We start from the raw sequence: 14,391 nt of genomic DNA, 5'->3' as shown, positions 1-14,391 counted from the left end.
AACTTTTACTTCATTATCCCGGTACTTACAACAGGTATTTCAGATTTTTCATCCTCTGTGTCTAAGGCATCTGAACTTGAATTCTGAGTTATTGTGCACTAATCAGCGAGACACCTTACCTACCATTTATGATTTCTCGACTATGATGGCCATCATCTTGCATGTTATGTCTCATTTTTGTGTAAAATTAATTTTTCTAATTTCATTCAGACTCCTTGATAAGGGCTGCCAATCCTTCCTCCTTGACCGCCATCGTGGATTTGGGGCACCCTCTTTGACAGGGGGGCTCTCATGACTTCATAAATGAAATCTACGACCAAAATTACATAAGAAATGATACCTCATTTGTCTTGTTACGGAAACATTTCAAAAATTCACCCTCCTGCCTTTCAAATTCAGCCGCCATCTTGAAATTTGGAGCACCCCCTTTGACCGGAGGGCTTTTATGACTCCATTAATGGAATCTAAGACCAAAATTACATGAGGGATGATACCTCACATGAACCTATATGCGCATTTTAAAAATTCACCCTCCTGTCTTTCAAAATTGGCCGCCATCTTGGTTTGGGGCACCCCCTTTGAGTGGGGGACTTTTTTGACCTCATATCTGAATTCTACGACCAAAATTACATACAGATTGAAACCTCACATGACACTATATGCGCATTTTAAAAAACCGAAATCCCAGAGGCCGTATTATGGCCGCCATTTTGAAATAGGCATTTTGGGGGGTGTTCCGGGGTCGGATCGTGGTAAACTTTTGGTATGTTGTTCAGGAAGACCTACTGATGACGTTTACATAGGAAACGTTTGTTAAGCAATTTGTTCCGGGTTAACCCCCTTTTTTTCGTATTTCTCCTTGACTACTCGTTCATCTCCCACATACCTCGCGCTTTTATAGTGAGGCAATTTGCATTTGCTAAATCTTCACAAACTGGAGGAAAAAAAAGAGTTCTAAGTCGATGATTTTTTTCAAACTTCCCGCGAATTTCAGTACGCTCGGGCGGATGTCTTACGCATTTTACCTAAACTTAGGTACATGTCTCTAAATAAAAATCTGATGTACTTCCAGTTTGCAAACTCATTTTACCGCCCGACACACGGGGAACGAGTTATCAATGGTTTTCGGACAAAAAACAAGATTTGACGACATTTTTCAAGATGGCGGCTTTAGCGGTGAAAATCGAAAGTAGCAAGGTTCAGATTAGGATTCAGAGCTAGAAAAACACACATGGGAAAGTCGCCAGAAAGTTTTTTGGAATATTTTCCAGGTGAAATTAATGATTGACTGGACTACTACGTTTTTTTTATGTAAATGACCGCTCAGATGATCAGTTTTCCCGCGCCGCTGTTAGTTCATTTCCCACCAACGCCAATTCTAGGCGCAGGGTAACTGTGATGAGGATACCTGAGGATACAAAGGGGTTCCTTTTGGTTAAATTTTTGCCCTTCAGGCAAAATGTTCAGTGCGAATTGCTACTTTGAATCCTCAAAACTGCTTCCCTAGCAATCCAAAATTATTGGCGGGGTTCTTTCTCCCGAGGGGTTGGGTTGTCATATGATGATGCTCGCTCACAAGTCGCAGGTCAATTATCTAGCTGCCAGAAGACACTGTCTGTTGAGATTTTTTAAGCTCTCTTGCACGAACTGAAGCTCTCAAACCGGTCCTAATTCTCACCTATTTCTGCACAAAATTCCTTGAAAATCTCAGGATTTGAAGTTTTATGTGTCTCGAACACACCAGTTAGGTTGTTTCATTCGTCCACCGTTCTTCTGGGATAGCCAAGGAATGGTAAATTAGAAAATAATGGAAATCCTGTAAAAGGACGTGAAATATATACAATGTGATGTGTCCAACAAAGAAAAGCTCCAGAAATCTTTTCATGTGGTGGCCCATCACCGGAAGAATCTCCACAATTGATAACCTTCACACGATAAACTTTCTCTGTCAATCTGATGTTTCTTTTTTTCACAAATTCTAAGTATGTCCTCCACTATCCTACGGATGATCATCTTTGATGATCCCATAATTTCTTCAGACTTGGACGTGAAATTACTAAAGATCCATTCTCTCGAAAAGTAAGTAAGTTATTTTAATATTGGTCAGTGATCATACATTTTTTCTACTAATGGCAAATTTTATTTTCTGTTCAGAAAATCAACTTTGATCTCGATCGTAATGAAATACTTGATCTCAAAGGGTCCTATTTAACAGTTGCTCACTGTGAAGCGCTTGAAGAAATTTTCAAGCGTGTCCAATTTGTGGTCCTCAATGTTGGGTCCACTTGCTTAGATGATGAGGTATGTATATGTGAACCAAGGTTTTTCATGCTCTTTTTTCAACAGTTTATAACTAGTGCATCATTAGATAAGGTCACAAACCAAGCATTGGGATACACATATTCCCGTCACCAATTCATGTAGAATATTGTGGACACTTTAATAATTTGCAATTTTAACTCTCAATTGAGGATCGACTACCAGACAAGTTCTAAACCCCCCCCCCCCCCCCAAAGAAAAGAAAAAAAAAATATATGGAATATATCTCTCCCATCTTATAATTATAAACGTGGAAGGATTCCATTCCACCTTTTATTCGAGTTGCTGCAGGAGACGGTAGGGAAAATTCCAGTTCAAAGCAGCACGCCTTTTAAGGTGGCTCTTATTTTTTAAAGTTGTGAAAAGTTCAAGAGAAGATTGCTCAAAATATGCTAAGAAGTAGCTAAATCAAGAATCTTTTTGTAAAAAAAATTTAAAAACCTTTTAGAGGTCTCTCTAGCGTCCTAAAGGGCGTATGTCTAAATATCGGTATTTCAGCAATGGTATAACCCTTCTTTCATGAAAATCACCAGTTTATGGCCTTTGGGCAAAAATTTTGTCCGTTTGGCTGCAGAGCTGGATTTAGGTATCTGCCGCCAAAAAAATTTTGCCCCCTCTCCCCCGCTCAGATATACAGTGCTGTAACTTATTGAAACACACAATGCGCACGAAACATAAGTTTCGAAAACGCGGCAAAAGCATAATCATACTCTGCGATAGTAAGAAAAATGCGTATTTGTGCAGGGAAATGTTGCAAACAAATATTTTAGGAGGAGGAAATGATTCTTCAAAGAATGAGGATCTGTGACACGAAAAGGGCGAAAATGAATCATAGTAAAAAATGTAACTAAATGTTGATACTAATTTGCAAAACCTCCTAACTTTGTCGCGGTGTTTCAGAATTTCTGCTTTCGCATTATTTTTTTAAAGAGAAACAAGCTATAGCTTGAAATTCATAATCGTACAGAATATTCTGCTGACAGAGTACAAATTTCAAGAGAGTTTTTAAGAAAATACGTAGACTACTTTTCCATAGAATACATGAAGTTTCACAGGAAGTCTGCATCATCACAAACGAAGATTCAAGGTTTCACTTATTGGTCATCAATGTACTCATGTTTTAAAAAAAAGGACGGATTAATTTAGATGAGAGGTAGAGAAAAATTGAGGGGTAGAGTCTCACAAAAAATCGCTCAATAGTGTGACCTTCATTTTTATCTCTCTCTCTCTCTCAATCTTCCCCTCCTCTGTTTTTCTATTAGGAAAAAAAGAAAATTCAGAAATTTGCTGCCCAGTGCCATAGCATCGTTGGCCCTCCCCTAAATCCGGCTCTGGTTTGGCCTCAGCTTTTTCAGGGGCCATGTGTCATCTCATGGGCACGTTTGTGATACAAATTGCCACCATAGCTTAATCTCTTCATTTTGGTCTTTAGAAAGAGAAGATCGTTGGTATACTCTCCAATTTTCATGGGAAGGCCCCCAAAACAAGATGGCGGCTGAAAACTAAAATTTTTATTAAACGGCACAAAACATCGAGTGATGTGTCGATCCTCATGTTTGCTGGGTCGTATATTCCAAAGAAATTGTCAAACAGACCCCTCAATCCATGGAAATGCCCAAAATCCAATATGGCGGCCGATTTTGGCTCTTCAGCGACCAAAACGTCCAATACTGCGCTAAGAGAAGAGTAAACAATCGAGATCTGTGTTTTCGAGGTTGCAGATTCCCAAAAAACGGTTTAAAAAAATATTTCATGCCAAATGGTCCGTGTAAGGGTCAAATTCGGCCGCCATTTTGGATAGAGTGTTCCTGACACTCCGTGGCAAAAGCACTGTTTAAAAAAAAAAAAAAAAAAAAAAAAAAAAAAAAAAAAAAAAAAAAAAAAAAAAAAAAAATATTGTCTACCGGCCAAGATAAGGCTATCTGTATGTATTTTGAGGTGCTGAATCCGAATGACGCTTAAATTTTCCGGATGAGCCAATTTACCCGGAAGAATGGTCATTTTTGGTGCTTTTACGATTGTCACCCCCTGCAGAATGTAGGTAACTGTTTTCTCAGAAACAAGAAAGAGCCAGTTCGATGTATTTTAAGCTGCTTAGTCTGAAAATGGCCTTTACTCTTCCCTACCACCTCTCAGTTTTCCGGAAAAGCTACTTTTTCCCTGGAATATGAACAAATTTGACGGATATTTGTCATGCATGCAATTTATTTTTATATATCTTCTTGGACCTAAAGCAGAAGGAATCTTATGTATTTGAAGCTGCTGAATCCAATATGACCTCGATTTTTTTCATCACCCTCCAGTTTACCGGTAAAGCTGGTTTTTCCTAGCCAAAATGTGTGTAAAAACTTTCCCTGACTCAAAGTGTATTAAGAAGACATTTTAAGAATGTCTTTGATGTGTGATGCATGGATCCGTAAGTATTTTGAACTGTTGAATCCGAATATGATCTCAGATTTTTCCTATCACCCACCATTTTCCTGAAAAACGAGCTTTCTAGATATTTTTGCGTCAATTCTCCTGTTCTAAGAAGTTTTAGGAATTTTGGGAGATCCTCTTTAGGTCTCTCCTGATGTATTAAGAGCCTCTGAACTCGAATTAGTACTCTTATAGAACTGTATAGCCGGGATGGTATTTTTATTTTTCAAATTCTACTTTCATGAACAAAAAAAAAAAAGAAATAACAGCGAACTGAGCGACAAGCACTAAGACACGCTATAGTCATTCGGCATTTCTTCCAATGCACTCCTTTTCGCAGGAACAAATATATGACATTCTATGATCTTCTGTGTTGAAGCCATTTGGTCACTTGGTCAGTGAAACTTTTTTTAAATTCTGAAACTATTGTTTTCTTCAACTTCTGAAGTTTGGGATCAGAAACCATTTTAACGCTGGAGAAACTTTCTAAAACAAAATTGAAAACTTGAAAGTGACCAATAAGAGTCCGGAATATGACCTAAGATTGTTAAAATGGGTAGAATAAAAGACGAGAATGGTCACAGAGGAACGCTTTATATGTTCATTTTTTTTTGTCACTGTCTCCTCATACTATTGGTTCTTATGAATTACCATGCTTAAATAAAAAGAATAATTTTGCAAATTAAGGCCCTGCATGGTTTAACGGTTCTATGTTTTGCCGTTGTAAGCTATCAAGTACCATGTCAGAGGATGAAGAAGCATCCCATGAATTTTCTTGAGAAGCGCTAGGCATGAGAATGGACAACATTTACTTACGTTTACCGGAAATGGTGGTCTGCTGAACAGTATTTTTTTACCATTCTTACATTTGGTGCAACATTCTTGGACTTGGAAAAAAAAATGGCTCTATGTAAAATCATAACTAAATTCAAATATCCAGGGACATGCCGTCGTTTCAACTAGTCAACATTAGCAGCTTCTGGTGCGATTGGAATCGTTAATAAATTTGAGAAGCACGAAAACCGTAGGCGAGTAGGTTTCGCAATGATCATCTGGTATGTGAAAGGACACAATTACATTCAGGAAACGAAACGTCCTAAGTGAAGCAGTAGGACATAATTTGCAGTAAGGTGTATTGCACCATGAGTTACATGGGTTAATTCTGCATTATTTGGCACAAAGATGTAACTGAAAAATTCTATGACGACAACATTTTGTTTTGAGAGTCTTTTAAATGTATGTACGTTTATAGTGATCAAATGTCCAATTTTTTTTTCTTTTTAAAAAAAATTATAATGTCTAGTCTAATTAATTTTTCTTGTGTAAAAATACCCCCTAATTCCGAGTGTCAAGCAAAGTCATTACCAAAAAACGAGTTGCCAATCTCGGCCATTTTGTATTATAACTGGCCACTATTTTGAAACGGTTTGAGGTATTGACTTCAAGTTCGTGCGCAAAATTTTCTTCTTTATTTTCCTCGAATGGGGTATTACGAAGGGAGTCTTTCCGTTTCAAAAAAAAAAATTGGGGTCCGATATCACCCAAGGAGCCCCCCTGAAAATCTATGGGGGGCAAAAAGTAACTCCCTTTGACCTAGAAGTATCCCATAAGCCTTAAATCCTCAGTTCAATGAGGTAAAAAGTAAGAGGGAGAGGGGATTTCACGGTCTTGCACACGTCCGGCGCCACGCACAGAGAGAAAATCAGCCGACCTATCACCGAAAAAGTCGGAAAATTGGCATAAATGAAAATGGCCATAATTGGTATGTATGTGTTCCTAAGGATCCTCAAGAACACATAGCATCGACGAATTTAGTTTCCTGCAGAGTCTCTGGTGACTACTTAGCGACGGCGCGGCGTGGGGCGTTGCCTGATAATACTTTTATGAAAACGCACTCGTTCCTCTGTGAGCGCGTAGTCACTAACACAGACGCACATGAAACACACACAAACAAAATCGATCATTCACCGTCAGGATTCGCATTTTTGGCTCTTTGGAATGTAAACGAAGATTGGTAAGAATGTATTGCGCATCGATTTCTATCCTCACTCGCCTCTCGTTTTTGTGACCAGAGCAAGGAAGAGAGGACCCTATTCAAAAGCGGCCATTTTCAACCGTGTCTGAGAATCTTCGAAATATTTTCAGAGTTGATAGAGGATTACTCTTAGAGTCCAAAACACTGACGATTTTTGAAATCTGACAATCACGGGGGAGGAAGAGGGCAGTCAAAGTAAGAATTTGAACTCGCATATCTCGCTAAATAGTTTGTTGTAAAGGAATTCTCTTGGTCTCAAAATTGAGAAAACCACCAGCTTTCAGGCAATGTTTAAAAAATTGGTCCATTTTGAAAATTTCATTCATTGCTTCCTCGTTGCAGCAGCTCAAATTTTCAAATTTTCACTTTTTCATTTTCACATTTTCAGCTGTGACGTTGAGGGAATCGCACAAAAAGTAACAAAAATATTTTCTGATGAAAGTAGACCGTTGAAGCTTTCAAACCAGCACAAGTTCATCTTGGGGAAACAAGTTGGAGGAGCGATATGATTTTTCAAACCGGATGCAATACACTAGAACCTGGTTTGTTCCGAGTCCCAAGATCACCCATGCTCCCAAACCAAAGACATGAAGACGAAGTGCTCGTATCCAAAAGCATGGGCCAAAAGTGAAGCCAGGTCTGGTGCTGGGCGCTTGTGTGAGTGTGTAAATGAGCGTGGAAATCCATTCGCGGCAAACGGAATTTGATTTTAACTTGCCCTCTTTATTTTTCCACTTTTCTTCTATTAATCTCGTTTTAAATGCCTAAAACGAACAAATTAATAAAGTTCGGATGGTGACTATTTATAATGAACCTACTTTGGCTTGGTAACATGCTGGAATATCAGATAAAGTTAGTTTTTCTGTTGTTCATGGAGGCCACGCAGGCCACGCCAGTTCAAATAGACCGCTTCAGTCCTAGATTATCCTTACCCCCAAAGTGAGATTAATAAGCCGCTGATGGACCAAAAATAATCTGAAGTTTAGAAACAATTTGTGGGCAAGTGAAATTGCACAAAAATCAACCCTCAATACTTTATTTACGCAATTTTATTCCGTTCCTGCTCTTCATTTGAATTTCAAACTTGGTCTGATTTTGCCGTTAATCCTCTAGCCAATTGGGTAGGTGGCCAAAGGTAGCTTCAAAAAAGAGACGCGAATTTTCCTCCCCCAAACTAAGACGACAAAAGAGCTCAAAATAAGTGCCAGAAACCGCAACAAGGCTATCTGGACTTTTGCTCTCTTCTTAGCAGCTCAATACAAAAAATCGGTTATAGGTGACCGCAACGTGGTCCACCTTTTAACACTCGTGAGAATTCGCGAGCGTTCAAAGGAGGAGTTTTAGTCGCACTTGAGGTGATCCCTTTTAGGTTCAAGACCTTAGGCGCTACATGCCTTTTTAGTCTTGTCTTAAGGGTCTCTCGAAGATTGACACAGAAAATCGCACCAAGGAGTTTGCTCAAAAGTTTAAAACCATAGGCTCAACATGCCTTTTTAGCTTTGGCTTAAGGACTTTCGGATTGATCGCAAAAACTGACGAAACGCAGAGCACCTGCTCAGACAACAGTGTCCGGTTCGGGCCTCTCTTCAATAGAGGTGACAATAGCTAGATAGACGCAACTTGCCTGTAATCTAGCTATCGCCGGGTTGGGAATCTCACTCTTTGTATCTTGTCCCAGAGACACTGATAAGGTGGAATCAGCGGCTAGGCAGCCAAAACTAAAAGCTGGCCAATTCTCGCGACTAAAATGAACAATTTTGCGCTATCAATAAAATACACAATGAAACAAAGACTACTAGTCAAAAAATGCTAAAAATATGTCCGTCAATCAGCAAGATCCAGAAAAGTGTGCTTCATTTGAAAAAAAACAATGAGGAAAAAAGGTACAAAATTATTAGCTCTTAGGCTGGTGATCTCAATGCGATCTACCGGCTGAAAGCTGAACTACATGCTCTTCATTTCAGCTGCAATACTAATCGAAAATATAGCCAATACGGAACAGCTCAAATGGTACGCTTTTATCAGCAATTCCTCTTTTTTCCTTTTATGTCTACCCAGAGAATCCTTGAAGGTAAACATACATTTTTATGATTTAAAACTTTGATTCCTCTATATCAACTGCATATTAATCAGTTATCCTAATCTTGTCATTTTTGACGAATGACTTTGTCCAGGAGTGACCTTAAAAGGTACTGCCCCATCTAAAAATGTGAGAAATTGAAAATTTGAGCTACAGCAGCGTGGCAGTAATGGATGGGATTTTCAAAATGGTCCAATTTTGTCATCATTGTCTGAAAGCTACGAGGGGCATTTGTAAAGTAAGTATACATCTTTATTTTCTCCAAATCTAATGAAGATAAATTAAATCGGTAAAAATTGTTTTTACCACCATATTCTCAGCTTTTCTAAAAGCCTTCGTTTTATAAATTTGGTTTACCGGTTTGCAAGTGACATCATTTTTCCCGCGCCCATCTCTCATCACTGCGTGTCCGGAATATTCGAGCGCGGCGGAGCTCCTCAGACGAGTACATGTTTTGGGACGCTCAAGGAATATTGCTGATCGATTTCTTGGAAAAAAGAAAAAGTAAAAACGATCGATGCCGCATGATATTGTGAAGTTTTGAAAAATCTTAAGTCAGCAATCAAGCGAAAACGGCCCGGTCTTTTATCTCGTCAATGTTGTTCCTTCATGACAACGCTAGGCCTCATGTGGCTCATGTGACTCAAGAGTTGTTTGCCCCATTCAAATGGGACCTTTTTCTTCATCCACCATACTCACCGGATCTTGCTCCAAGCGATTTTCATATTTTTCCTGGGTTAAACAAGAGCTTGGTTGGCCAAAAGTTCTCCACCCACGCAGAGTTGCAAGAACCTGTTAAGAAATGGTTCCAACTACAGGATGCGCAATTTTTTGAAGATTGAATCCACAAACTGCTAATACGGTATCAGAAATGTGTACAACTGGGTAGAGATTATGTCGAAAAGTACGGTAAGACAATTCAAAGCCTGAAATTTTCACATATTTAACCAATTAACTATGTTACAAGCTTCCTTACGGTGAGAACATGTACCCGTCTGAGGAGCTTCGCCGTGCTCGAATATTTTGGACACGCGGTGACGAGAGATGGGCGCGGGAAGAATGACGTCACTCGCGAACCGGTAAACCAAATTTAAAAAAAAGGCTTTTTGAAAAGCTGAGATTATGACGGTAAAAACAATTTTTAACGTTTTAATTTATCTTCATTAGTTTCGGAGAAAATAAAGATATATACTTACTTTACAAATGCCCCTCATAGTTGTTTGCTCTAAATTTTGAGACCAAGATCATCTTTTTACAAGAAACTGTTTACGAGATATGCGAGTTTAAAGTTTTAACTTTAACCCCCTCCCCCTCTTCTCCTCTATCCATAATTATTTGATTTAAAAAATAGTTAGTGTTTTAGACTTGGGAAGTGATGCTCTATTGACTCAGAAAGTATTTCGAAGATCAGGGAAAGGTTGGAAATGACCGCTTGAAAAGGAAAAAAAAAGAGGAATAGGTAAATAAGGTTGAAAAGGTCGGAAAGGCCCTTTGATGGCCGTTTACCATCCATTCTCTTCCATTTTATTGAAAGACTCCTGCGCGAAATGTTCCTACAATGCTGCAAGAAGATAATGTCGTAATATCATAAACAGATTTTTAATTTCGCCTTTGCTCCGCATCAAAAAAATATCCAGCAAAATTGATAATGGTCAGAAATAGCTGGTGATTGCCAGTAAAAGGGAGTAACAGTTAGCAAATTGGAGTAGAAATATAGTGTCATTTAGTCCAGTAGATCAACCTTTCACCGCATCTCCTCTTAAAATGGTGCTGTCAGGTGAATGTTTCCATTTAACCCATAGTTTTTCTCACTTATCAGCAATGTGGAGTAGCAAACCTGTAATCGATGTCTCTCGGTTACGATATTTCAAAATTTTCAGTTTTATTCAATTTCTTCCCTCGAATGGAAAAAAAGTACCTCGGATCCAAAGTCCAGACTCATAAAAGATTCAACAAGAAAAATACTCTTGATTCAGTCGGACTTTTCCCTGTATCAAGAGCCCAGCCTCTTAATTCAAGCGGATTTCCTCTTTGTTCAAGCAAAAATCCAATTTATTCGAGAGTATTTTTAAAGAGTCTGGACCCCGGATCCAAGAGACTTTTTTCCAGTGCAGGTAAACGAGTTAATATCATCTTTTCCGCTTTTCATTTATACTTCCTCAAATACAATGGGCCTGTTGCACCAATTTTTTTTATTGCTTTAATCGGAAGAACTAAGGCTCCTGATGTCACAGGAATTTTCCCAGAGTTTTTTGATCACTGGAAACCCCCAAAAAATCAACTTAAAAACGCCTCAGAATTTGGATTTCCAAAACGGTCGTTTCGGGTCCGCCATACTTGTGACGTGAAATGATATGACAGACCTGGTTTCTTCATCACTTACAATGTATTTTCCCGTAAGGAAATGGCAGCCGCTTTTCAAATGCAAATATCGAGTCAATCGATAATTTTTTGATCAAAATGGAAGTCAGAAATGGATTCCTTGTACGTTTAAATAGTTAAAACCTTCATTAGATAAATAAGAACCGACGGGATAAACCCTATTTTTAAGGAAGACGAGTCGATGGGCGATTGTTTACATCTGCTTAGTGATAGCAGACATGGACATTAGCTCAATATTTGGCCATTTTCATGAGTTTTTACTTTTTTGTCCCTATTTGAAGTTAAGTTTATTTTGTAAATCAATTGTTTAGTGCCTTAGGATCATGTTAAAAGCTGTAAAGGTATACTTCGTTACTTATTAATTCAGAACACACTACGGCAGTCCAACGCTCAAACCTGCATGTAGCAAGTCAGTTGTTACTTCTTAATATTTCACCCTTTATTGCTTCACTGAAGACACCAAAGTGATAGTATCAAGCATTGATGATGAAAAAAACTTACCTTTGACAATACTGATGAGACGAGGAGACTGGTATGTTTTAGCTGGAGGCAAGGAAAGTAGACGCAGGATCCTTCTTCAGTTACCAGACTTTATCGATAATTTTTTCTGTATAGTGTTACACTTAAAACACACAGGATTTTAAAATAACATAAGTTTATAAAACGTGGGAACGTTCTGAATGATATTGAGATGTTTGTTCAAGAGTTAAGAATGATTTACACGCATTTAGAGAACATCCATGGTTTAAGCGTTGGACTGCCGGAGTGTGTTCTGAATTAACAAGTAACAAAGTATACCTTTTCAGCTTTTAACATGATCCTAAGGCACTAAAAAATTGATTTACAAAATGAACTTACCTTCAAATAGTGACAGAAAAGTAAAAACTCATGAAAATGGCCAAATATTGAGCTAATGTCCATGTCTGTTATCCCTAAGCAGTTGTAAACAATCGCCCATTGACTACAGTCTTCCTTAAAAATAGGGTTTATCCCGTCGGTTCTTATTTATCTAATGAAGGTTTAAACCATTTAAACGTACGAGGAATCTATTTCTGATTTCCATTTTGATCAAAAAATTATCGATTGACTTGATATTTGCATTTGAAAAGCGGCTGCCATTTCCTCACAGGAAAATACATTGTAAGTGATGAAGAAACCAGGTCTGTCATATCATTTCACGTCACAAGCACAGAATCCACCAATCACAAGTATGGCGGTTGAAAAACGACCGTTTTGAATGGGTCGGTTCCTAAAACAGCTTTTTTTGAGTTTGAGAGGTCATTTCAAGGTTTTTTAGTAGCGCCATCGTTTTTTTCGTGAAATTTGCTACAAGAATCAGGCATCAATTTGCAAATCCCCGCACCTTGCAACAGGCCCATTGTGTTTTAATTGAAAAATGACGAGAAGGCTGGGGAAAATCGCTAACAAAGTAACAAAGCCTTTTCCTCAATCTAAAAAATAAATCATGAGAGATTCCAGTAAGGGGAAAAAAGCATAGTTTCTTGTTTGGGCACGAAAAGTCTACAAATAATCGCATTTTTCTGAACTATCTTAGGACTGTTTCTTTTCTTCGTCTATCTCTTTTGATGTCATTGAGAAAAAGTGAGGAATTTATTTTCGAGTGAAATCCTTTCACGAGTCTCCTGACACGGAATTTAACAACTAAAACAAATATTAACAACTTATAACAGATAAAATGGTATTTAAAAAATGACATGTAGATTGTAGGTCCCCCGTTCAAATAGTTTACACCTCTGGGATGCCATGACAAAGTTTTTACTCCTCGTTGATCGGAAAGGAGACAAAAATTCAAGGATTACAATAAATTTAAAATTGGGCGTTAAAAATAAATTTTCCCTAATGATTTGTAGCTACCGCCAGAATAAGTAGACGGTTTCCGAAGCGTAAATAATGAAATGCAGATGGACTTAAAGCTGTCCGTCTTGCATAACATAGGAGTGCAAATGAGATTTCTTCTATTTCTTCTTCTGAATAAACGGCAGGAATTTTATGGTTAATCCCAATGCAATTGATAGTACTGAGTTCAATTATGACCATAGTTTCTCTCCAACACTTTTCCCTAAAAACGGGCTGTTCCTAGGAACCAGGGCTGGACAGGCCCCAAGGCCGACTTGCTACTAGCAGATACGCTCCCACGGCGCGTCGAGTATGCGCCCCTGTGACAGATAGCAAAATGAAAGGGGGAAAAAAATTATGACAAACCTTAGCCTTAACTCATATCAAATTTCAAATACAAGAGACATCTATACGCGATACAACTATTCGTGCCAGATGGATGTCCATATTGCACATGAAAAATCTAAGGCACGCTGGCGTGAGTTGTGAGGTGTGAATTCGCAATGCTCTGCTCTATGCTGTTAGTCAGATCCGGGAGAAAATTTAAAAACCAGGCCGGATTACGTTTTTCCTACTTTCAGCTGTGTTGCTCACATAGCCCTGGAAGCACCACTACAAGTGCGACAAACGAAACCAACATAATATGGAAAGAGAGCAAGGGAAAGGATGTGCGTTGACGACGTCGCAAGGATACGACTATCTGTGTGTGATAGATGTCCGTGTTGCATCTGCAAAATTGAAGGCGCAATGCTCCGCTTTATGCTGCCAATGAGGTGTCGCTCAGATTCGGGAGAAAAGTTAAAAAAGTGGCCCGAATACGTCTCTCCAGTCTTCAGCTGTGTTGATACTCGATTTTTATTTCAGGTCCATGTCTGATTCTTTTTTGGAATGATTGGCACACCAACATCTAAAGCTGGCGCGAACCAGCCCCATACAATTTGCGGGGCAGGTTTTGTTAGGAAGCCTTGGGTCGATTTAACCTGGCTTCAGCATTCAAGGGTTAATGAAAATATTGTTAAAATGATTGCACCTTCCTCGCAAAAAGTAAGGATTCAACAGTGAATCCTAAAGAAGCCATCAGTCTGTGAATTTCAATATTTGGTTATGCAATCTCACAAAATTAGGCTCCAGTTGTTCGGTCTCGTTTGAAAACATTCTCATTTCCAACAAAATGATTGCTGAATGGGACTTCCTGCTATAGAGCTCTAATGTATTTAATTGATTTGTCCCTATCTCTTTTTTGTGCTTGCCTTACTGAACACCTTGTCTTTTCCCAGACTCAACATCCTTTTTTCCCTCT

General features: G+C 38.6%; 1 protein-coding gene across 3 annotated transcripts in view; it reads left to right on the top strand.

Annotated features, from left to right (window-relative positions):
* The window catches only part of LOC109037801 (uncharacterized), a 171,976-nt gene that overhangs the window by 50,067 nt on the left and 107,518 nt on the right, over nucleotides 1-14,391 (top strand). The window contains exon 3 of one of the 3 annotated variants that reach the window (XM_072297257.1): nucleotides 2,155-2,301. The exons of the other annotated variants lie outside the window; for them this stretch is intronic. Coding sequence (XP_072153358.1) covers nucleotides 2,155-2,301 — 147 coding nt within the window. The remainder of the gene's footprint in view (nucleotides 1-2,154; nucleotides 2,302-14,391) is intronic. 3 annotated transcript variants of the gene reach the window in all.

This window comes from Bemisia tabaci, chromosome 2, assembly GCF_918797505.1.
Source record: "Bemisia tabaci chromosome 2, PGI_BMITA_v3".
Taxonomy (NCBI): Eukaryota; Metazoa; Arthropoda; class Insecta; order Hemiptera; family Aleyrodidae; genus Bemisia; species Bemisia tabaci.
Note: the sequence above shows the minus strand (reverse complement) of the source record. Positions and strands in the feature narration are given on the sequence as shown.